The sequence below is a fragment of the Barbus barbus genome (genome assembly GCF_936440315.1).
Source record: "Barbus barbus genome assembly, chromosome: 20".
NCBI classification, from domain to species: Eukaryota; Metazoa; Chordata; class Actinopteri; order Cypriniformes; family Cyprinidae; genus Barbus; species Barbus barbus.
In genome coordinates this window covers 28,483,262-28,508,914 of record NC_136748.1, presented here as the reverse complement: position 1 = coordinate 28,508,914, position 25,653 = coordinate 28,483,262, and the positions used below count along the sequence as shown (strand labels likewise).

At 35.5% G+C, this 25,653-nt stretch overlaps 1 protein-coding gene across 1 annotated transcript; it reads left to right on the top strand.

Moving 5' to 3' along the window:
* Nucleotides 1–1,286: 1,286 nt before the first annotated feature.
* On the top strand, nucleotides 1,287–18,665 carry LOC306886780 (runt-related transcription factor 2-like; the record flags this gene model as incomplete). Its single annotated transcript, XM_079444086.1, has 4 exons — nucleotides 1,287–1,353; nucleotides 6,059–6,235; nucleotides 7,968–8,129; nucleotides 14,783–18,665. 4 exons carry the CDS (start codon nucleotides 1,287–1,289, stop codon nucleotides 15,277–15,279), a joined length of 903 nt encoding a protein of 300 aa, XP_079300212.1. The 3' UTR covers nucleotides 15,280–18,665.
* Between the last annotated feature and the right edge of the window lie 6,988 nt (nucleotides 18,666–25,653).

Sequence of the window (25,653 nt, the reverse complement as noted above, 5' to 3'; positions counted from 1 at the left end):
TGCTTATAATTTCTGCACAGGAGAGACTTGGTGTTGTTTCCAAACAAAAGGAAATATATCGGCATCAGGCTAAAATCAGTTGAAAAATATCGGCATATCGGAAATTGGCAAAAATCCAATATCGTACATCCCTAACATAAACTGAGAATTCTGACTTTTTTCCTTAAATTCCCTATTCTTCTTTTCTTTTGTTTTCTTTCTTTTCTTTTTTTGCAATTACGGGTTAATGTCTGTAAGATTTAAACACAATTCTGATTAAAAAAAGTCAGAATTACGAGTTTAAATCTCACATTTCTGACTTTTTTCTCTATATTCTAGTTTTCATCTCGCATCTTGGTTATTGGGACTATTCTTTTATTTTTTCTTTGCACTTCCAAATTTCCAAAATTTTCAGGGTTTTTTTTTCAGAATTGTGAGAAAAAAGACAGAATTATGAGTTAACATCTTGCAATTCCGAATTTATGCAAGTCAGAACTGTAATATTTAAACTCACAAATCTGAGAATTACGAATTAAAATCTCAGAGTTCTGACTTTTTTCCCTCTATAATCTAGTTTTCATCTCGCATCTCGGTTATTGCAATTTTTTTTTTTTTTTTTGCAATTTCGAATTTGTATCCTGCAATTCTGGCTTTTTTTTCAGAATTGTGGGGGAAAAAAAGGCAGATCGTGAGATAAAAAGTCATTGTTTTTTTTTTTTTATCCCATGGCAGTATATATTATTCAACCACTTAAATTTGGTGAAAATGTCGGCAGATTCTGTCTCACATCACTTGTAATGCGGCAGATAATTTGTGAGCAGCTCACCTTCATGCACACTCACACAGGGGCCGTATTCATCTTAAACAAAATGAAACCGGTTCCCTTTTTCAACAGCTGCAGTATTGATTGTGCTTCTTTAATACCGTACAGGGAGAGGGAACACTTTCAGGGAATTACTCACGCTCTCAACGCAAAGTGCTCGACATTCGTCTGTGAATGAGTGTTTGCTCAAGCGAACTCCAGAGCACAATCAGGTTTTGCAAGATTGGAGGTAGCTCTGGCTCGAATCGACTGGAGAGCGGCCAAGCTTTTGCAGGAGTTTCTCTTTTCTTCTGTGTGATATTTACTTTACAGCCATTCAGAGCAACCGACCGGGGCGAGACAGACAAGCACGGAAAAAAGACTCACAAAGTCCCTCTTTAACATATTCTTCTCGAGTATTGACACAACAGTGCGGTTCCAATGAAATCAGGTTCTTTAGTGGAGATGCTGAGCTACGTATGGACTGGAAAGAGTGGTTCACGTGATGGGGAAGGGGGTGGACGCGGGGGCATGGCGTGACTCGTACTCTTTATTGCAGGATAGAGGACTGAGTCTGTCCTCTTTTATGGGAAATGAATGAATAAACATTGGCGGGTCATGCTTTTGTCATGACTCACAGACATAGTTTCAAGCATGATAGGAATAATAGGGAAATAAAGCAGTTGTGTAATTTGACTGTGAATTCTTTTGGATCCGCGCCACGGTGTAAAACAACGGCATGCACGGGCAGGTAGAAAGTCGATTTACTTCCCCTCCTTTTGTGCGCCAGTCGCTATTGTGAAAACTGAGATCTCTGCGATTAGAGACCCAGAGATCGCTGATGCATCTGACCCACATACTGGTCTGCTCATTTGTTTTGCTGTGCTGTTTGGTAAATAACGAGGTTTAATTGTTTGGTTGGCCATTAAAGGGACAGTTCGCCCATATATGAAACTTCAGTCATCGTGTTGTTTGAAACATGTTTTCTGTGCATTTACCGTAATATTTATGATAATGGTATCATAAAAGTATTTTATACAACCTGTGTGCTATATTTCATGTCTCCTGAAGTCATGCATTAGCTTTTTGGGTGAAACAGACTATAATTTGAATCTTGCCTTCAGCTGTAGATCTCAAATCTCATTACACTTCAATGAGTAATGACTATTTGAATCAGGTTTCAACCAAGGTGAGGGTGTGTAGAGGATGCCTGAATATTCATTATTTGCTGAATTGTCCCTTTAAGAGTGTAGTTCACCCAAAGAAATGACACTTCTGTCATCATTAAAATGTCATTGTAGAATATTTTGGGGAATCTACAAACTGATCTTTTCCATACGGTGAAACTGACCAAAAGTAACAAAACCACCATGAAAGTGTCATGAATATAATCAATATTACTTGTTATGAAGCCATACGATTGGTTTGTGTTCAAATATAAGTTGTTATTAGTGTTGGGGGTAACGCATTACAAGTAACGCGAGTTACGTAATGATATTACTTTTTTCAAGTAACTAGTAAAGTAACGCATTACTTTTTAATTTACAAGAAAATATCTGAGTTACTTTTTTTCCCATTTATTGACTGACAGTGCGCTGTGTGAGCATGCTGTTACTGTAGTTCGAGACTAAATGTGAATGTGCATTAATTCATCCCACTCGCAAAAAACAGATATAGTATTCATCAAAATGAATTAAAACAGTGAAATGTAAACTCAGAATATGACGCAAACCTGCAATAATTAAATATGTTAAACAACACAAATGTATCTAATCCCAGTTTATTAACCGATGTCTCTGCTGACCTTTGATGATCCAGTTCAATCATACTAATGAGCAAAAATGACTTTAGATAAACTAACATTTGTGCTTCATTGTTTTTTATTGCTGAAGAGTGAACCTTCTTCTCCTGCGTTCTACTTTACAGACGTGCATTTACTTTTCCTTCAGTCTGAGGTTTATTCATTACACTTTTTGGTGTGAAAGGGCTTTTACATTTGCTATAACTTCTTGTATTAAAAACAATCAAGCCCTGCTCATTACTTTCCATAAAAAGTAGCTAAGTAACGTAATTAGTTACTTTTTTAGGGAATAACGCAATATTGTAATGCATTACTTTTAATAGTAACTTTCCCAGGGGCGTAGATTACGCGGGGGACGCGGGGGACGTGTCCCCCCCACTTTTTATAAAAAGTAAATTCGTCCCCCGCAATTTTTCATTGGACAGTTGTGTTCTCGATATGTTGAGGTTTTAATGGAGCAATGTATATAAATGCAGAATGATTTAAAATTCAAAGAGACAAGATATACATGACGTTTACGTTTCCATGGCAATCAGTCACTCAGTTTGTGACGTCACGACATGCCCAGGCTCGCGCTGTATGCATCATTCATTAGAGGTCGCGATGAGTTCAAAGCGGCAAGAAACTCTTCACTCCTTTTTTACGAAAAAGTCAAGCAGCGTAAGTTGTCATGTGGTATCCGAATAGTGTTGCACAATGTTGAGTGACTCTGCCTATTGATCTTGTTAAATAATTAGCAAGTTTTGATGTTCATTATATGAAAAAAAAGCTGCCTGGACAAACATGCACTTATTTATTTTCAGTGTATTTTTCCGTAACTCTTTTGTAACGTCTTTTATTTTAACACGTATGTATATTATTAGAACCCTTCAAATAAGAATAAAGATAATGTTGAACTGAGATTTTACAGCGTTTGCAGCATTGTGACACTCTGCCAATTCTACATGATGTATTTCAATCAAGTATGCAAGCACTGATCTGATACAGGACCGATCTTCATTTAGGGCTGCTCTGTCATTATTGCACTAATTTTACTTTTTTATGTGTTGTCAAGAATGAACAAGAAACAGTCAGCCTAGGTTTGTTAGGGCAGAATCAGGACGACACGCAAGAAAAACACACTTCACAGGTGAGAAGAACTGATAGAGTGGCTTTTAACACCTGGCTGGTTTTACATGGTATAAAATATATTAATACGCAAGCGTTTGTAGGATTATATATGGACCAATCATAGAAAACACATAATTAGTCAAATATAGAAAAATAAAAAATAACATTAGTATGATGAACAACTTATCAGCTCTCATTTTTAACTACAGTAGGTAATTATTAGCTTGCATATTGGTTGTTTATTAGCACTTAAGAACATATTAATTCTGTATTCTTCATGACCATATTCTGCATCCCATAATCCTAAACTTAACTACAACAACTACCTTACAAGCTATTAATAAGCAGTAAATGAAGAGTTTATTGAGGCAAAAGTCATAGTTAATAGTGAATATGTGTTTATCATTCTAAAGTGTTAAAAATAATTTAGGATACAAATTATTGGTTATTGTCCAGCAGTGTACTTAATGTGTTATTTTCTTCTGTATGTCACTATTCCCTGTATGTAGATGTTTCAAACACTACTTTATTTGCTATAGACAGAGGCAGAAGTGAATTCAGAGTTGAGAGGGAATGAGGCAGAAAGTTTCAGTGACGCTTCAGAGGTAAAGATTATTTACAGCATTGTCTATGATAAGATATTTCTTTTAACATTGGTGGTGATGGCGCAGTGGATAAGACACATGCCTTTGGTGTGAGAGATCTGTGAGACACCAATGTGTCCCTGAGCAAGACACTTAACCCCTAGTTGCTCCAGAGGCGTGCGACCTCTGACATATATAGCAATTGTAAGTCGCTTTGGATAAAAGCGTCAGAGAAAAAAAAAAAAAAAACATAGACTAATCAGACTAATGTATAATAGAACAGAACAGAATAAAGAAGAATGTGAATGTGCAAGTATCCATTACTGTGTGCCATGTACTCTACATACAACACACATAAAATACAATCTGAAATATGTAAACAATAGTACCCTCATAAGAACATCTTTGTAACTTATACTCAAAAAGGTACCAATATGTACCGTAATGTACAACTATGAAAATTTTTGGGGTAAATAAGGTACAAAGATGTGCTTTTAAGCGTACTGTCCCAGTGACAAGCTGTTGTATTTCTTTCTTTCTTTCTTTTTTCTCTCTTTCTTTCCTTCTGTTTTATAATCATATATAATAATATAATCATAAAGCATATTAAGCAAAAAGGTATGATTAAAAATAAAACCTGTCAATTAGACAAGGGTTAATAAAAAAAAAAAAAAAAACAACAACAACAAAAAAAACAGGTATAACACTAGACATTCCGTCCCCCCCACTTTTGAAATGATGGCTACGCCCCTGAACTTTCCCCAACACTGGTTGTTATTTGAGCTCTGAAACCTCATTGTTATCTCTTCATCACGCAAAGCTGTCATATGACTTCAAAAGACTTGATAAAAGAAGAATAAGTATAGGATAAAAATTGTCTTTTTGGAGCTTGGCATCGTTCATCATATCACTTTCATTGAATTAAAAAGAACAGCATGAACATTTGTTGTATTACCCAGAAAAAGAAAAATCAAACAGGTGTGAAACAACAACGAGAGCGAATTCACCCAAAAATGACACTTCTGTCTTAAGTTATTCCCCCTAATGTCATCTCAGGATATTTTGGAGAATCCACAAACTGATCTTTTCTATACAGTCACAAACAAACGCCATAAAAGTACCGTGAAAATGCTCCATATGACTTTTGTGCTTTATTGCAAGTGATCTGAAACCATACAATAGATTTGTGCCTGAATTTTAAGTTGCTTTTTGGTTGTTTTATAGTGTTTTTAGTGCTACTTTCCCATTCACTTTCATTGTATAGAAAGAGCAGCTAGAACATTTTGCAAAAAACCTCAAAGTGTGAAATGTGCCCAAAAATGACAGTTCTGTCAAAATGTATTCCCTCTAATGTCATTTTAAGAACTTTCGGGAATCTAGAAACTAATCTTTTGCATGCAGTGATAGTAAACACTGACCAAAAGTGATAAAAACACCACAAATTGCCATAAAAATAGTCCTTTATTTGCAAGCGTTCTGAGACCATGCAATAGATCTGTGTCCAAAATTAAAGGTGTTATTAATCTATATGGCTCATTTGCATCTATTCGTCACACAAAACAATCATATGACATTATAAAACAGAGAATTCTTTATTTCTTTCCCATTCACTATAGAAAGTGCAGCTTGAACATTTTGCATAATATCTCTTTCTCAGAAAAAAGATGAGGGTGTGTAAATGATGCCAGAATGTTCATTTTTGAGAGAACTATCCCTTTAAAGTTGGTCAGAATCGAGCAGTAGGTGTATTAACTGCAATTTCTGTCTAATATTGTTCGGTAGGACACAGACAGAAACTGGAAGACCCCCCTAAACCGCCGCTGTTCTCCGAGCGCCTGAGCGAGTTAGAGCGTTTACGCCAGACCACCATGAGAGTTGCCGTGCAAACCCAGAGTCCCCGGCCGTCTCTCAACGCCACGCCGAACTCCTTCAATCCGCAGGGGCAAACTCAGATCTCAGGTAAACCGTCCCAGGCATTTTCCCTTCAACGCAACTATTTCAGCCTCTCTGGCTGTCAGCCATGACCTTTAATGGAGAATCGCTGTGGTTTATGTACTGTACAAACATCAGTATTTGAAGAACAGGTAGGTTTATGTAAGAGGCCTGATTTATTGAAGCAAGAAATAGAAATATGATGCAAGAAATAGAAATGGTGTCACGTCGATCAGATTTAAACAGGAGATACTGATGGATGTGCCAAATCCTTTTGTCTGCTTTTACGGGAATGAGGCATTATCTTTGTTTGGGTCTGGCTGCTTACAACACCTTAAAGGGATAGTTCACCCAAAAATGTAAACTCATTGTTTACTCACCCTCATTTCAATCCATACCTAAGTATATTTAATGGAACACAAAAGAGGTTTTGACGAATCTTTGTGCTTCTCCTCATCTTCAAACCATGTCTGTGAAGGACAGAAACACATCAGTCCATTCACTATATTCAAGTCTTCAGAAATCATATGAAGGTCAAGTGAAGAACAGACCTAAATATCGTCAAATCTCATTCAACTTGGTGCAGACCAGGTTCTGGTGAAGACTGATGAAGATTCCTCCTTTTTTGTTCCACGGAAAAAATAACAGCTTACGGGTTTGGAACGAGTAAATAATGACAGATTTTCATTTCTGGGTGAACTATTGCTTTAATTCCATTACATTTGACCAAATATTTTCATTAGTTCCTGCTTCACTTTTGGCATATTGGAGCATGGGCTTTTTTTTAGTCTCATATGTGCTCAGCTTTAAAGTTTGCATAATGTTTGCCATTCTCTTGGAGCGTCTCCAGTCCCTCTCCTGTCAGAGCGGACGCTGTGTTTACTAGAATACTGTAGAAAGCAAACAGGAAACCGTTCTTGGCTCTGAATGTGATTACGATATTTACATACCACGGCCTTTTATACTAGTCTGCTCTGTCTCGGTCTCCATATTGTTATAAAAAGAAAGGTCACCCACTTTGTGTGCACAACGAGTCTTAAAATATGGATTACCAGGAAGGACTCTTCTGAGGGTGAATCTCAAAAGCAATTTTATGTTGTGCATAAAGACAATTTTTTTTAATTGTCACATTATTTTCATGACAATTAAACAATGTCAAAGATATCATAATGCAAAACATCTTAAGGGTCTTAAAAACAGAATTAATTTTCTTTTAATTTGCAAAACATAAAAATTCTGCAAAACATAACTTTTATTTATTTTGCTTCATTATTTTCATGACAATTAAACACAACCCTCTCCCTGTAATGCATCGTATTTATTTATTTATTTATTTTTAAAATTTACTTTAATAAATTTACTTCAATTGTATATATATATATATATATATATATTTTTTTTTTTTTTTTCAATTGTGTATATATGTCAAAGATATCATAATTCAAAACATCTTAATGGATATAAAAATATAATTAATTTTCTTTTAATTTGCTAAACAAAAAAACTAAATCTGCAAAACACAACATTTTTTCTTTTGCTTTTAGAGCGAAACATAACCCAACATGTTCCTGACAGCTTTCACAAAAAAGTGGTGGTATGTGATACCGTTCATATTTGAGGTCACTGTTGTAAACATCACTGAGCTTTAAAAGCACTGCTGTGGTCCTGAGAGAAGAGGCTACACTCACACCCAAACACATCTTTGAGGATGCTGTTGTGCAGATGTTGACTGGGGTCGTCTCATTTATCATCCTCACAGATCCGCGGCAGGCGCAGTCCTCCCCGCCCTGGTCCTACGAGCAGCCCTATACTCCTTACCTGAGCCAAATGACATCTCCCTCCATCCACTCCACCACCCCGCTGTCCTCCACCCGCGCCACGGGCCTACCCACCATCAGCGACGTGCCAAGACGCCTCTCAGGTAAACCAACACCTTACAGAAAGACAAATCACAGACAAGAGCTCTATTATCTCAAATGCTTCAGACAATGTCTCAAACTGTGCTCAGATTTGCATCAATATAAACTCAAACTCTCAACAAGTTCTCCCATGATCAAATCCACATTCATTTTATGCACTACTGGCCAAACGTTTGGGAAAAAATTATATATATAAAAAAAATGTTAACCGTTTTTTATAAAAAAAAAAAAAATGAAACTTATTCTTGTGTCACATGATCCTTCAGAAATCATTGTAATATGATGATTTGCTACTCACTTATTATCAATTATTACAACTCAATTATTAAAAATGGTTCTTATTACCAATGCTGAAAACAGCTCATTATATTTTGTTCACGATTATTTGATCAATAACAGCATTTATTTGAAAGATAAATCTTTTGTAACATTATAAATGTTTTTTTTTTTTATCTTACCCCAAACTTATTACTGTTTTTACTGTATTCTTGATCAAATAAATGCAGTCTTGGTGAGCATAAGAGACCTCTTTCAAAAACATGTTATCTATTTCTATTTTTCCAAGTATTTTTTTTTTTTTCCTAAATTTTTTGTATAATTTTCCTATATTTCCTAAAGTTTCTTTTTAGGTATTTCATGAATTTTTGAATCAAAATTAATATCTAAATTCAAGTTGAAATCACATTTTTCAGGCTGTTCAGCAATCATCTGTCATATAGAGACTCATTTTTTTTACCCAAACAATTACAGATGAACCGCCCTACTTTTTATACATTGAGCATCCTGTTTCACTCAGACAGATGTGGGATTACAGAAGTAAAGTGAGTTTTTTACTTGTTGACTCCACATGAATCACAACTGAGCTATAAAAGAGCAACCTCTGAGCAATAAAATTCTCCTCTGGCCCATATTGCTTTCTCTGCCAACCACTCATTTCAGAAATGTGGGAAATGGAGTGTCTCAACGTGCCTGTATTTACTTTCTTAGCTGATCGGGTTAGCTGTGAACATTTGTTCAAACACTCATTCACTTCTTTCCCTGCTGAAGTCGAATCAAAGCATTTTTCCAGCGTTAACTTTCTGCTTTGTAAGCATTTGTTGTGTCGCCCGTGGGCAAATGTCTTCCAAGCAATAGCACCTTTTAAAATAGAGAGCATTTGAAAGAATATCTCCCCTAACCCCCGTCCTCTCCGATGGAGTCTTTGAACTCAACTCTCTTTTGAAATGCCTTGAAAAGGAACAATAAAACAGACTAGAGTTTCTGACTCACAAACCTCAAAAGGTAAACGGGGAGTCGGTACATAACATGTCCATTGGATTTTCTAATAGAATTGATTTGAATGCAGGAAATTTTATGTCATAACTTCTGCAACTGATCACCATTTCTTTATCTCTTTTATGTTATTTTATTTATACAATTTTATTTTCGTATTTATTTTAAATGATCATGCATTGTAACACATTTCTAAAATATTGCAAATAGTATTTCACTTTATATGAGCTCAATATTGAGCATTTATATAAAATAATATATATTATAAAAATATCATTTAAAAAACATTAAATATTTTTTTTAATTTATACTACTTTATTTTCATTTATATTAATTTCATATATATATATATATATATATATATATACACACACACTCAATATTATATATATATATATATATATATATATATATATATATAAATAAAACAAATGCATTTTTAAAATGCGCAAATATTGCATTTAAAATTATTGAGTGAAAACAAGTATAATAGTGAAAATAGTATAAATAAAATATATATAAAAATATATTAAAGAGATAAAGAAATAATGATCAGTTACTGAATTTATAACAATTTCACAAATTCAAATAAACAACAGATGCATGCACAAGTTTAATATATATATATATATATATATACACATACATACATACACACACACACACACACACACACACACATATTATATTATGCGTGCACAATAATTTATTATATATTTCATGCATAATTTAATATTAAGAGAATATTAATACTAGATCATTTTAAATGACCTGTAGTGTGACCACATAGCATTTAAATTCACATGAGTTCATAACGGTTGCATGAACAATAATTACAAAAGAATGTTGTTTAAAATAGTTTTAGATGGGCCTTCCAAAAGCAATTCTCGTCAACTACCCAAAAGCTCTCGAGTCCAAACCCTTGGAAGAGCTGGCTGTGACCGTGTCTTTATTAATGAAATAGGCACCAGATTGCGGTCCACCCGCCCTTTGGGGTTCGTTATGAAACAAACACACAGCATGGATGTTTTCTTTAATACACCTGTTTGACTCTCCGCCAGGTTGGTTTTTGAACTTTTTTTTTTCTTTCTCTTGGCTCCCCACCCTAACTGTTTTCTTTGAGCCTGGAACGAATGTGAAAGTTTAAATGACTTCTTGGTGTGGCTGCTTTTTGAACCCCGGCCAGCTGCCTCGTTGGGTTTGATTAGTTTAGATTTCACCCGGCTTTCATCTTGGAGATTTCAGCCTTTGTTCTTTCCTCAAAGAGACACACGCACCTCTTGGTCCTAACGCCCCCTATTCTTCCTCGGAGCGCCGCTGAATGGCTCGGTCTCGAGAAGACACGTCCCGAACGCATCGCACCCTCTGCAGCTGCTTGCGTGGCTATTCTTCTCAAGCGTGGGCTCGTGTTACACCTTTCAGTCAGAGACCTGGCGACTGATAACGAGGCAAATGTAGGCATGCATAATATTACACAGAGAGCGATGAATTATCTGAGCGGGATCACACGACACTTGAGGACCATCAAGAACTGTGATTTTCCTGTTTGTGAAAGTCTGTTTAAGGAGGCTGGTTTAAAAGCATGTTTGGTGGACTCACTGATGGTATCAAGTCTGAATATCTCAGTAATTTGATATATGCAATAACACAGATTGCATATACAGATCAAATGTATACCCTGATATAAAGTGGTTTTGGATAAAGACATCTGCCAAATGAGTAAATGTAAATCTAAAGATATCAAGGTACATATCCACAAAACATGGCACTTTGATATATACCGTAATGTGTTATGGTATTTAAAAAAATACCATGTTGTATGTCCATAAAACCATGGCATTTTGAAATATATAATGGTACCAAACGATTACCTTTACAAATAACTACTTTAGCAGTACCATGATTTTGAATGAAGTCTCTTCTGTTCATCAAGGCTTCATTTATTTGATCAAAAATACAGTAAAACACAGTAATATTGTGAAATATTATTACAATTTAAAATAATTGTTCTATATGATGCAATGCTGAATTTTCAGCATCATTACTCCAGTCTTCAGTGTCATGTGATCCTTCAGAAATCAATTTAATATACTGATTTGCTGCTCAAGAAACATTTCTGATTATCATCAATGTTGAAAACAGTTGTGCTGCTTCATATTTTTGAGAAACTGTGATATGTTGATGAACAAAGTTAAAAAGAACCAAAATAGAAATATTTTGTAACACTATAAATGTCTTTACTGTTATTGTTTTGATCAGTTTAATGCATCCTTGGTGAATAAAAGTATTAATTTCTTTAAAAAAAATGACTGACCCCAAAACACCATGATACATCTTGGCTTCCCTACCTCTTAAGGTGCTCTTAAAGTAAGCAGGCGGTCTTGTAGCAGGCAACTCTGAAGCAACCTGAGGTCAAAGGTCGCAAGATCACACTGATGATAGGTCACAGCTTGAGCCATCATGCTCCTCTTGGTTTCTAGCCTTGAGCTTCTGCTACTAGACCACATCATCCCTGTAATACAAAGTGATTGATGTTATATTAAGTTTAGCCAAAAAGGGTCTGGCAAGAGCTGATAGCATAATGGGTTCGTTCTCCTGAATGTCTGCAGCGAGGAGCGATGTTTAATGGTGATTGAAGGTTGTATATGTGAATTTCTGTCATTGTTTTGGAAATGTGACTTGGGTCTCCTCTCTTCTGCACTGTCTCCCTGAAGTGTCTTTTTTGTTTGGTTTGAAATGTCAAGAGTTGATAATGTGGAGAGACAATCTGCTCATAATTGGCCACACATGTTCTGTAAAGTTTGCCGAACTGTCGCTCATAAAGCGGCGCTCATGGACGACACGCGACCGCTCCTCAACCAGCTGACGGGAAAAACGCCGCTGGATTTATCGGCATAAAATAAATACTTTACCTCAGCAACAGGGTGAGAGGAAGAATGAGATGTGATTAGATCAGAGCCTTTGTTTGAAGTGAAGGAAAGAAAAGGAAAATGGAAAAGGGAAGAGAAGTGGAAATTATATGGTAAGAAATGGGAAGGAAAAGACTTCAGTTTGTTTGAAGTAAAGGAAAGAAAAGGGTAAAATAACCTGGGAAAGGTTAGGAAAGGGGAAATGGAAAGGAAAAGGAGTTTTAGTTTGTCTGAAGTAAAGGAAAGAAAAAGGGAAATGATCAGGAAAGGTAAAAGAGTTTTAGATAAAAGGGAAATGGAGAATAATTTTGGTTGGTTTGAAGAAAATGGAAATTGGACCAGAAAACGGAAACAGAAATGGTTTCACTGAAGTAACATAATAGCAAAAGAAAGAGGAAAGGAAAAGATTTTGGGTTTGTATGAAGTAAAGAAAAGTGAGAATGGGGAAAAAGGCAATAGAGAGGAAAGAAAAGATTTTACTTTGTGTGAAGTAAAGGAAATAAAATATGTAACTGAAATGGGAAAGGTCACAGAAGGGGAAATAGAAAGGAAGAGAAAAGAGTTTGGATTTGTTTGAGAGACAGAAAAGGAAAAGAAAGGGGAAATGGAATGGAAAGGAAAGGAAAAGAGGAGAGGAGTTTGGGATTGTTTGTTTATAGCCTTTAATTTAGCAGGCGGCTCCATTTGAAAAGCAGATCATGATGAATACAGAGTGATAAGATGTTCCTCTGGGATTCTCTCTCCTGGGGTTCTGGGAGTCACAGTCCATTAGTGGTTTATAATTTAAAAACATCTTGTGGTTCTAAGAGAGAGGATCGGCCCTTCTCTTTGGCTAATCGCAGACATGCCACCACATCTGAGACTGCTCATTATGCATCCTGTGGAAACTGTTTTTCCCTCTAAGCGTTTCCATGTGCGCTCCCAGTTTATTCCCACATTTCTCTTTGATATTCATATAAATGTGAGGATGCATGTTTTTGCACGTTCGCATACAAACCTCCAGACAACCTTCAGCAAACGGCGCTGAAGAAACAAACAGCCAGAAGCGAAACTCACAATCTCTCAGCAGCACGTCAGCGCCTTTTGTCAGTTTGTTTGCATATTGATCTTTTATGGCCCGGTGACATTTTTGCAGCGTTAGTCTTCATCTAGACCTAGAATCAACCCAAGTATTGTGTAATTCAGGTTGCAAATAAACATTTAATTCAAGTTTATGTAATTAAACCGCTGACATGCGAGATGAGCCAGTTTCTCTTGTCGGTCGGTTAATATTTATTGCAATTTCCTTGATTAAAATTCCTCAGACTGAGCTTGTAAAGAGAATCTGTTCATGTGGAGTCACAAACAGACACTTCTGGATCAACGAGCAACAATATGAACTTTTTTCTTGCACTTTGAACTGTCATTTCGTGGCTTGTTTTCACTCTAATCAAATTGTTTGGGGGAGCCTCTTCATATTTACTTCCGTTATTTTTCACATTCGTTATTTGGAAGATAAATGCAGATAAAGTTGCATGCACTTCATTCTTCACAAGCTTCTTTTCAGTTTATAAAGGGAAGTTTTGTGTTGACAGGCTAGTTAGGTTGAGCTGTATGCAAATTAATTTGACAGCGCCCTCTTCTGTCTGATTTAACAGTGTTCCTTTATTCATTTCAGTCTCAAATGATGTGGACGAAGCTACTTTGAAACTCAAGCTACTCATAATTTAAAGTATTCACAGTCATTATTTTTATATTCAGAGCATGCATCTAGTAGAAAAACAATGTAGGGTGTCACAGGCGAGCTAATAAATAAATAAAACTGAGTTGAAAATAGCAATTAGCACAAATAAATATTTAACAAAAAATATGACAGTATAAATAACCCACATAGACTGAAATATACTAATGAATCAATTTTGAAACTAATTTATTTTCATGAACTGATCTGAATGTTATACGCAATGGGGCCCAAAAGTCTGGCAATAAATGATGTAATATATTATGTAACTTTTTTTAGGATTAAAAAAATAGATACAAAGAAAATGCAAAATGAAAATGTCAGATTTTGCACTTTTTCAACGTGACAGATGAGTAAAACAAAGTTAAACTGCACAATTGTTCATTTGCACAATGAAAGCTTTACAAATCTATAAATATCAGATTATATCATTGATTTATATAATCAGAGCATTTATCGGATACAAAAACAATGAGTAAAATTAACATTATGTTGTACTGTAACAATCATTATGTTGTACCTTTTTAACCAAATTTTACTGATTTTGTAATACAATATAAATGCTCTGATTATATAAATAAATTATATAACAGAAATTGTACTGAAAAGTATAAAAAAATATAAAAATGCACAAAAAAGGCATTTTCACTATAGTGCACCTAGACTTTTGGACCACACTACAAAAAAAAGACATGCTTAAAATATTTTCTTGATTTAAATATCACTAAAAAAACTGCTCTTTTCTCTCCACCAGGTACATCGGATCTCAGTCCGTTCTCGGCCGACCCGCGACAGTTTGAACGTCAATTTCCCGGTCTGTCCTCACTCACAGATTCCCGTTTCCCCAGTCCCAGAATGCACTATCCTGCGACCTTCACGTACACCCCTACGCCGGTCACCTCGGGCATGTCTCTGGGCATGTCCACCACCACCCACTACCACACCTACCTGCCTCCGCCGTACCCCGGATCCACCCAGAACCAAAGCGGGCCCTTCCAGACCAGCAGCACGCCGTACCTCTACTACGGCCCCTCGTCTGGGTCGTACCAGTTCTCAATGGTGCCGGGTGGAGATCGATCCCCCTCCAGGATGCTGCCGCCTTGCACTAGCGCGTCCACCGGCAGCAGCCTCATCAACCCCAACCTGCCCAATCAGACGGACGGAGGCGAGGCGGACGGCAGCCACAGCAGCTCGCCAACCGTTCTCAACTCCAGCGGCAGGATGGACGAGTCCGTTTGGAGACCATATTGAGACGGTCTGGTCGAAGGAGACCTCAAAGCAGCACTGTTAGCCTTAAAGACAGAGAGCGAGAGATAAATGCATGAAAGAATCATCGGATTTGAAGCACAAACTCATTGGTACTCACTGGTACAATATTGAATGGTTGCAGTGTATTTTTATGACTACACTGATGTTTTTAATTCTATAAAACAGATGACCCTTACAGGGAATGATTTACGGCATTAAGGTACGATCATATTAGCAATATTTAAGCGAAATTTCGCAAAGCAATGGTAAATGTGAACGCACCTTTAGTCTAATTCATCTGACATTCCACTTCATCAGTGATGCAACACATGCAAGTCACTGAATTTAAAGGAATAGTTCAGCCAAAAATGAAAAAACATTCACCTTCGTGTCGTTCCAAACCCGCATGACTTTCTTTCTTCTGCAGAACACAAAAGGAGGTGTTTAGCACAATGCTGATGCTGCACATTTAGATACAACACAAGCGTACCGTCACTGTCATGCTCCGAAATCCTGGTGTTTAGGGCTTTTAAACTCCAAAAAGCACCAACAAAGTGGTCCATATGACTTGTGAGCTCATTCAATAGCTTTGTGCAAAGAACAGACCTACGTATGTTTAAGAGTAAACGATGCCAGAACGTTTTTGGATGAACTATCCCTTTTTCTGTCCTCGAGTAAACTTTCATTGCAATAGGAATGCATCCACACTATTGGCGCAGAATATTTTTATACTAACTCGGTATAATTTAGCATTTCTTAACACTGAAAGCAATTGTTTTTTTTATTATTTATGCGTGCTAGAAGTCAGCTATTTGAAACTCCCTCTGATTATTTTAATTTATGTATGAAATGGTAGCAAACGGTACTGATTCGAGAAGCAATATAAGCCATATAAACTTTAAATTATGCAATGTGTTTAGAGGGACAAAATTTAAGATGTTTGAATATTATTTTTGGGACATCTATTAATAACTTAATGAAATATTTACTCGTTTTGTAATTTAAATGATTTGTTATTATTATTATTGTTATTGCAAAGCAACCAAAAAGAAAATCCAATGATACGTAAGCAATGAAGGAAGGACATTTCATTGTAAGACTATATCCACACTTAAACGTTTGTGGATTTTTCTTATTTTTCTCAGTCAGAAATGATTCATATTAAGCATTAAAACATCAATAGACTGAGTACATCTGAGCAAGTAACATCTATAACACAAACGATCAATAAATGTACAAAGATATGTTACGAGAGTTGACGTGCTGCACTCTCCACTTGTTTGATTTTGGTATCCAATGTTTATCTAGTTAATTTATTTTAGATTTATGTTTTATTTAATGTTTTCGGTGACTACAAGAACGACCAAACTCTTGCAGCAGTGGCCTAAACCTTTGCATCTTCAGATACAGACATGATCAAATCTCACGCATGCACTTGCAATCCTAAAACGAGCAGATTCCGTCTCTTGTGCAGATATGAAACCAATACAATCGTCAGCCTTCTGTTCTATAACTGGATGGTTAACTGCACTTTGTAGGTTAGTTAAATACTATGCAAACTGTACTACAACAATCAAACTCAGAAATGTCTCTTTGCTGTGTGCTAATGTTCTTGAGGTACAATATAATCAAGTACTTTGATATTACTGGCATGTTAGACAACAGAATCTTTGGGCTGCAAGACATTTTACTGAACGGACAATCAAATTCAGTAGCCTAAATTACACAATGGATGTTTACCGGAAGAGTTTATCATCTCCATTTCTAGAATTTATTTATTGGTCAGCAATCCATGATGAGTTGGGATGAAATTATCACTGACATGAGAACTCCTGCAAATATGTTACCAATGATGTTTGTAATAATGCAATTTTCTTTACACTTTGTAGTTGGCGTCTTTGAAGAATAATGTGTATGTTTTTGGATTCAACACCAAGTGGTACTTGATAGAATGTTTGTCCAAATGTAAGTTAATAGGCTGCTGGCAGCGCCCTTGTCTTTTTATTTCTATTTGTGTTTAAAACAAAGCACTTCTCCTTTTAAAGGGATGTAAAACAAATGAAGCCTAAATGGCAAAATCAAAAACACAAATGAATGTCCGGGTTATATTTTACTTAAGAAGTTACATTTAGCGTGAATAAAATAAATCTGGTTTTCAAAATTACATTTTTTTTTTTTAATTCAGAAAAACTACTTTAATGTGAAAAATTGTTGTCCAAATTATATTGAAACGCATTGTAAGGATAATCTTTAATTTTGGTCCAATAAATTAAATTAATTAAATTTAGTTTACTAAATATGCATTTTATTCATCTTACAGTAAATAATAATTATAAAAAATGCCACAAATCCTGAACAAATACCAAACGTGGTCCTAAACTTCATGCAAAATATAATCTGATGATTATTTTTTCCTTTGTTTTTTGCGATCAGTTTTGAGAAAATCACCCAAAATGAATTGCATCTCCATTTGAAATCAAAGGTCATGGCAGAAACAACTCATATGAGCTTAAAACAAGCCTGTGTGTGTGTGTACCACCCTGGTCATTTCTTCTGTACAGTATTAAACTCCATTTCTTTGAGTTCGGTAACAATAACAACACTTACACTGCTGTTCTTAACTGCCCCACTGTTTGATTTAGCCTTTTCTTTTACCGTGGTGTCTTCTGGTAGTGAGGAGAGCGTTTATGTTTACAGAATGTTTACAAAAAGCTGCAAGCAGGTAACTGCAAATGTAAAGAACCTCTGCACTGTTAACTTTGTATGAATCCATGTTTAATTGCTTCAATATGCCTGATAATACAAGAACAACATTGGTCTGTCTTAATCAAACATGTCACAGGGCCAAATATTTATATGCTTTTGGGCTATGGACTATGTTTTTCATTGACCCTGTTATATGTAGTACCCTTGCAAGAGTCGGTTTTATGGGTCAATAGCAGAGATTCCTTCCATGAGACTATTTATATTCATTCTATACATAAAAAAAAAGCATTGAGATTTCAGTCATTATCACAGACATACAGAGAGTTTTGGGCTTCTCCTTATTTGCAAGTATGCAAGGTCAAATTAACACATTTGCTTCCGCGACGTCTTTTGCGCTCCATTATTGTCATTTCTGTACTGTTAACTACAGTGTTTCGTATTTGAAACCCTGGAAATCCTGCTATCGAAATATGCATTATTTTGATTGAACACAATCCTTGGTTTGTAAACAACGGGAGAACGCATTATCTCATTTGTTTTCGACAATGTTTCATCCATAGAGTTTGTGAAACTTTAACCTGTTTGTATGGGACTAACAATCCAGTAAAAAAAATTGTGAGATTTTTGAGCATTTCTGATGATTGTATCATTTGTCTTTGAGAATAAAAATGGCTTTTTGTTATAACTCACTGTTTTTCAGTAATTGGGGAAATATGATGATTACATTGACCATATGTAGTACTGTTGAAATAAGCAGTTTGATAAACACAAATGTGCAATCTGGTAAAGAAACTTAATGCATGAATCAACCGCTTAAGGAAAGAACAGATCAAATTAGTTTTCAATGATTTTGTAAAAAAAAAAAAAAAAATGTTTTAAAAATTGCATATTTATCACCAACACATGAATTTGTCCTTTTCTAATGGCACTATGCACAAAACAGTTAATGATATAAACCAAATAGTAAACAAGCATATAAAACAAATAACTGTAAATTTACTTTCAACCCATTTTCAAAAATAAAAAGTCTTGCGATCGTGATTGACTCAACACCTCAAGAGCAGGTGCTTCCTAGAAAACATGAACTCGTGTTGGAAGCACCAAGGGGAGCAAGAAAAACTACTTTCACTGCTGTTTCACTGAGCTCTAGTTAAATAACAACCTCAGGCGCTGCTGGTTTGACAGTCTGTATTATATATATGGCTGCACTGGAAAACTCCCACGACCAACAAAGAGAGCTAATCATCAAGGAAGTACTTCATTAAATGTCTGTATTTGAGTCATGGTTACTTAAACACGTCCACAATCTGTTACATTTAGAAATGCTGTTCAGCAGCTAATAAATAAGCTGAAGTGAGCTGAACTCAACTCAACTGAGAGCAACCTTACTGAACTGAACAGAGGAGACTGAGCTAAGCTAAATTCAGTTTGAGACAACTAAACTTAGCTGAACTACAATGAATCGAATGAAACTGAAATGAACATAGCTTAAATTAAACAGAACGGAAATAAAAATGGAAAAATTCTGCTACATTAAAAAAAGACATTTAGCCATCAGCAGTTTCGTTGAATAGAATTTACACCAAACTTAACTCAACCATATTGAACAGAAGAGACTTAATTAAACTAAGCTGAAGACAGCTGAACTTTTAACTGAACTTCAAGTTGAATCAAATTTAACTGAAATTAATTTATTATACACAAAAACAAAAAATTATTTTACAAATGAAATTGCTAACGACAGCTTTACTGATTAGACGGAAATGAATCTGAACACAATCTAAATGAAGTGAACAGAATTGAACTGAACACAATTTAACTTAACAGCTGAACAGACTAAACATCTGCTTTTGTTGAACTTAACTAAACTGATCTTAAATGAAATAAACTGAACAATTTAAAGGAAATAATATTGGCTGAGCTGAACTGAACTGTTCAAAATGTAATTGAACTTAGCTGAATTAATATAAACTGAACCAAACTGAATTTAGCTGACCTGAACTAAATAGAAATAAAAACAGAGGAAAATTTAGAAATGGCATTCAGCCATCAATAGTTTACTGAACTGAATCGACACAAAACTGAACCAAACTTCATTTAACTAAGCCAAACTGAAGTCAAAACAGAATTGAATTGACACTAAAATTGAAGTGAACTGAGCTGAAATGAAGTGAACTGAATTGAATGCAACTGAACAGAAAAAAATTGAACTGACTGCAAATGAAAACAAGAAACATCTGCTACATTTAGAAATGACATTTGCCAACAGTTTTGTTGAACTTCATAAAACTGAACTGAACCATCTTGGACTGAATTCAGTAAGGGAAATACCAAACTGAATCGAACTGAACTGAACTAAATATAAAAAGAGAACATTTAGAAATGACATTTAGCCATGAGTTTACTGAATTGACACTAAACTGAACCGAACTCACTGAACTGAAGTAAACAGAACTGAATTTAACTGAACTGAACAAGGTCATCGGTAGTGAGTTGGCACTAAAACTGATCTCAGCTTTGCTGAACTGAAGTGAATTTAACTGAGCAGAACCAAATTGAACTTAACACAGCTGAACTGACTGGAAATGAAAACATGAAACATCTGCTATTTTTACTGTAGAAATGACATTTGCCAGCAGCTCTGTTGAACTAAATTGATCTAAACTGAATTAAACTGAACAGAACTAAAGTTGTACTGCCGCTGTCTGTCGGCCTCCTGTGGGTTTTATGAGTTTGCACTTCTTAATCTTTCCAAAGACTGAAAGATATTTCATTCTGGTCTGCATTTTACATTACACTTCCCCGTCATACAGGCTGAAAATAAATAGGGCTTTCTGAACAGCTCTGATGAAAATCTGAGATTTTCGGCTCTGTGCAACGCTACTTTAACTTGAAGAGCACAGCGATGTTTAAACGTCTTCGAGTCAGTTTGTTGAACGGGCCTTATCTGTGCATATCTTGCCAGAATATGTAGGTCCAAATCTCCATGAGATTTTATATGATTTCCTGTCACTTTTCCTGACTCTATTCTGAATTTCCACCGCAGACTTTCATAACATACACTTCAAGACAGACAAATGCTCCATTATGCAGCGCGTGATGATTAATGCCCGTTAATGTGTCAGATGAAACGGATCGGTTAATGCTGTGAGCTGTTCAAACACATTGCCAGCTGTTTGTCTAAACCTACACTGAGGGTCTTTAAACGGCCCTATCAATGAACGCAAACATCCATAAGTTCAGCTTGGATCAATGTTTGGTTTGGATCACCTCAGCCAGGAAACGACTCAATGGGCTTATTTAGTGCTACTTAGAGAGAGTTCGACACTATTACATTGTTTTAAGACAAAACACGTGTGTTTCCTTTTGAAAATGAACATTTTGCTCAATGCTCTATCATCTTTATCAGGCCTAATTGATAGAAGTTCTCAGATTCTGTTTTCATTCGTGGGTCGGCACGTTGCCTGATGGTTATAAGTGAAAATAAACAAGTACGAAGAGAGAGCAAGAACTACTGATGGTCTTTCCGTATCAAACAACACTGAGACGATCTAAGAATTAGGAACATCATCTCTGGCCTTTTTAAGACAAAACTCAGAGCGGCTGCTGATAAATGGATCTTATGATTTCTATATAAATAAAATAAATTAATGATTGTTTTTCTGTCACAGAGTAAAAAACTAAAACGGGTAATTGTGAGATTACCTCACAAAAAAGCCATACTGCCTCATTATTTTGGAGGGACGAAACCATTTGACTTGTTAAATCGAATTAAATTCTTGAATTTTGTCACAACATACTGTAATTTAATTGCTTAAAGTCGGTTTTGATTTGTAAAATGTTTACTGAATCCATATGAATCTATATGAATTCAAAATACACACACACACACACACACACACATATATATATATATATATATATACAGGGATGCAAACGCATCATGGGTGAAAAAGGTGACAAAGTCGCGCAACACCCCCCCCCCCCCACACACACACACACACACACACACACACACAGTGTTTTTTTAAACACTTATACAATATTTAAAAGCATTATTATTTCTTAACTTTACAGTTGTTCAGTAAAATTCACTTTAAAAATTCACTTTTCATTCATGGAGATGACGAAAAAATGTGCCAAAAGCATACTTTTGAGAGGACAATTGCATGAAATGACCATTATATCCAGTAGATGGCAGCAGAGGATCCCTCAATAGCTCAGTTGCCATTTCCACTCCCTAGTTTTCAGGTCTTGATTTTGAATTTATTAAAAAATGGTGATTTTAACAAATCTTAGTACTGTACGGAAGTGGTATAGCAAGCATAATTAAATAATAATGCATTAAATATTTTAAGATTTATTTTAAAAACTACATTTTTTTTAAACATTGCCTTAAAAAGGACACATCAAAAAGAGTGTTTTAAGTGTAGAAGCTACTAAATATATTCAGCCAACACAGACTTGTTGCTGTTGTAGTTTTGTTGCTCTGCATCACTTAATGCACAGGTCTATTTTTGACCGGTTTGTCAGATAGATAGTTATCACTGTCAATCATAGCAGTGACGGATGGAACAATTTAGTGGATTCACTCAAGTAATTTTTTACACTTGCGTTTGTCACTCTTGAAACAGTATATGTGGACGTTCGGTCCTCTTAGACAAACAAACTTGTCAATGGATTATGTAGAGATTCTAGAGAAACATATATTATAGCACAACTGACCAAGCTTACTCACGTGAAAACTGCTGATAAATCAATGACTAACTACACAATCAATCTCTTATTTACACCGTGTGTATACGTTTTGTCTCTCTCTGATTATATTAAGTAGATCTGCAGGCGTGTAGAACTCTGCAAACTCAGAGTTCAGAGGGGATTCTTCTAATTAACCTACAGAAAACACCTCTGACTGGCCACTGCTTTCAACAGAGATGCCTGTGATTGGCTTTTGTTTAAAAGTGGTTGACTGCAAGCGGGTACAGATATGAATTGGTACTAATGGTACTGTAAAAAGACCCCCCCACCACCACCACCACCACCAAAAACACTTTCTCATTGGATCTACACAAACCTCATAGGTGACCTATTTTGATCTCAAAAAGGTGCGTTTTCACCAAAAGGTGAGGAGTTATTTCTTATATTTATTTATATATTAGATTTCTATTTTAAGTCATAATTTATTGCATGAATTAAAAAAAAAATATTTAATTCAGATCATGTACTTAAACAGTTTACATAATTTTACTTTATTTAAAATAAAAATGAATAAATAAATAAAATGGTTATTTTTTTTATTATTGTACTTTTTTTTTATTGTTGTATGCCAGATAAAATAAATGTCAGTCTTTGGTAAAATAATAAATAAAATAAAAATGTATGTGTTTTAATTTCATTGCATTAGGTAGGCAGATTATTTAAATGTTTACTTTTGTTCACTCAAGACTATAACAAATCTGTTCAAATCCATTTTTTCTTTTGAAAATCCTTAATTTAATTGCTAGGAAGTTAGTCATTTTATTGAACGTTTTTCTTTTTTTGAGTGCAAGAACTGAACAGAAGTCTTTTCCCCGAACACCTCACTGTCTTTCTTTAAGCAAGACTGATTTACGCATCATTTCCTATCGTTCTCTCCGGGTGAAATAGGACGCTTCTGGTTTCACAGCGTGTTGTGAGGGTCAGTCATTTCTCATACAGTTAAGCCCCTGGTTGCTCCAAATCACTTCACAAGCAATCAAATCTGCATAGCGCTGTCCCAGTTTGGCTGGAGGTGTGCCAAGGACAATGCCCCGATGTCTTTAACAGGGTGAAACCTGCGGGACAACTGAAAATAGAGACCCTTAGTGTCCCACGGCTGTCTGAAGGTTGCAGACGGGCTTGTCGGGCCTGATGATTTATGCTGGCAGTGCTTGTGAAGTATTTGCTGCCGCTGAGAGGTTTCCGTACAAATGAAGTGTGAAGCTCACGGGAGCACAGAGGCAGCGGGGCGGGACACTTTGCAAGAGGGGGCTGGAAGTAATGCACAGTGGTGTTATCTAAAGCTGATCGCATCTGTAAGCTCACGATTCATCCTCTGCTAAAAACCTTGTTCCTGGATCAGCGCCGTTTGTCCTTGATCAACAATCCTGTCAAACAATGTTAGCCATATAACCCTAACCCAAAATGATGTCATCAGAGAAGAAAAATTAAATGATACGTGATGGAGTGCAATAATAAGAAATATTTACAGACGCTTCCAGTCAAAGGTTTGGAATAACTACGATTTTCTAATGTTTTTGAAAGAAGTCTCGTTTGCTCACCAAATTACAGTAAAAACAGTAATATTGTTGGTATTATTACAATTTAAAATATTTTTTTCTATTTTAATATATATTTTAAAATTATAAATAAAAATATAATATTTTTGTGGAATGTTTTTTTCTTTGATTAATATAAAATATTAAAGTCTGAATGAAATTCCAAAAAAACTAAATTGATTTAAAAATAGAAATCTAGAATACTGTCACTTTTGATCAACGTAATGCATCCTTGTTTTATAAAAGTATTAATTTCTTTAATTTTTTATCTTTCATTGCCCAAATATTTCAATGTTATAAAAATATAAAATATAAAAATATTATATTGAATGTACTTTGAAATGGTACACATTTATTTAAATATTTACCCCACATGGATGTATTATAGTACCTTAAAAGATACATTTGTTATGTTTGTTTAATACAAAAACAATGAAAACCAAACAAAAAGATACACAAGATATTAATGTGATAAAAAATTCTAAAACATTTTCTGGTAAAATCTTATCAAACTTACTGCATAAAAACCAAAACCACCTGATCAATTCTTGTTTTAAAAGAAATTAAAGTCTGTTGGAGATTTTAAATGTACATATTAGTACCTTTTGAAAGGGTCCTGCCTCGGGGACAGTTTCTGTCAGTCTTTTTTCTTACAGTGATTTATATATGCAGAAATTTAAAAACCAGAGAACAGTGCATAACTGTCTGTGAATGAATGTAAGAGCTCAAATGCATCATCAGCTCACTCCCAGTCTTGCTTCAAGGTCATGTCTGTGCCGAACCCTGGGCAAATTTTAAGAAACACTGCCCTCCTGTGGGTGTTTAGAAGTCTTTGCAACTACTTCATTAAACCCAAGCTGGAGCTGCAACAAAAACACAAAATAAACATTAATGAATACAAAATTAAAACGCTTCTCCCCATCCGTTTCACAGCATGTTGCAGCATTATAATTACAAGCTAAAAATATTTAACTAACACACGCTTGTGCACAACAGTATGGATGCTTGAAAAAACACAATACTGCTAAACAGTTGCAAGGGTGTCTTCATGTTGGCCATCCTGCAGTAAATATGGTATTTTGATGGAAACTATGGTTACGCCTGGTAAACTTGATTCCCTCAAGCTAAGGACAGGCGAGGATGGATAGAGGAGGTGAGGAGGAGATATACGAGCAAGGAGCCAAAGATCAGTCATTCGGTCTCCATAAATACAGTTATGAGTCAGAGACGGTGGAAGGCAGCCCTTAGAAACCATGAAAAAGCAGTTTTCTGATGCACAAGCAGAAATCTTAATCTGAGTCTGATTATGGATGTCTCTAATCACAGTCTCTATGGTGGTTTCGAAGTCAGTAATTTGGAGAATGAAGTCAATTTT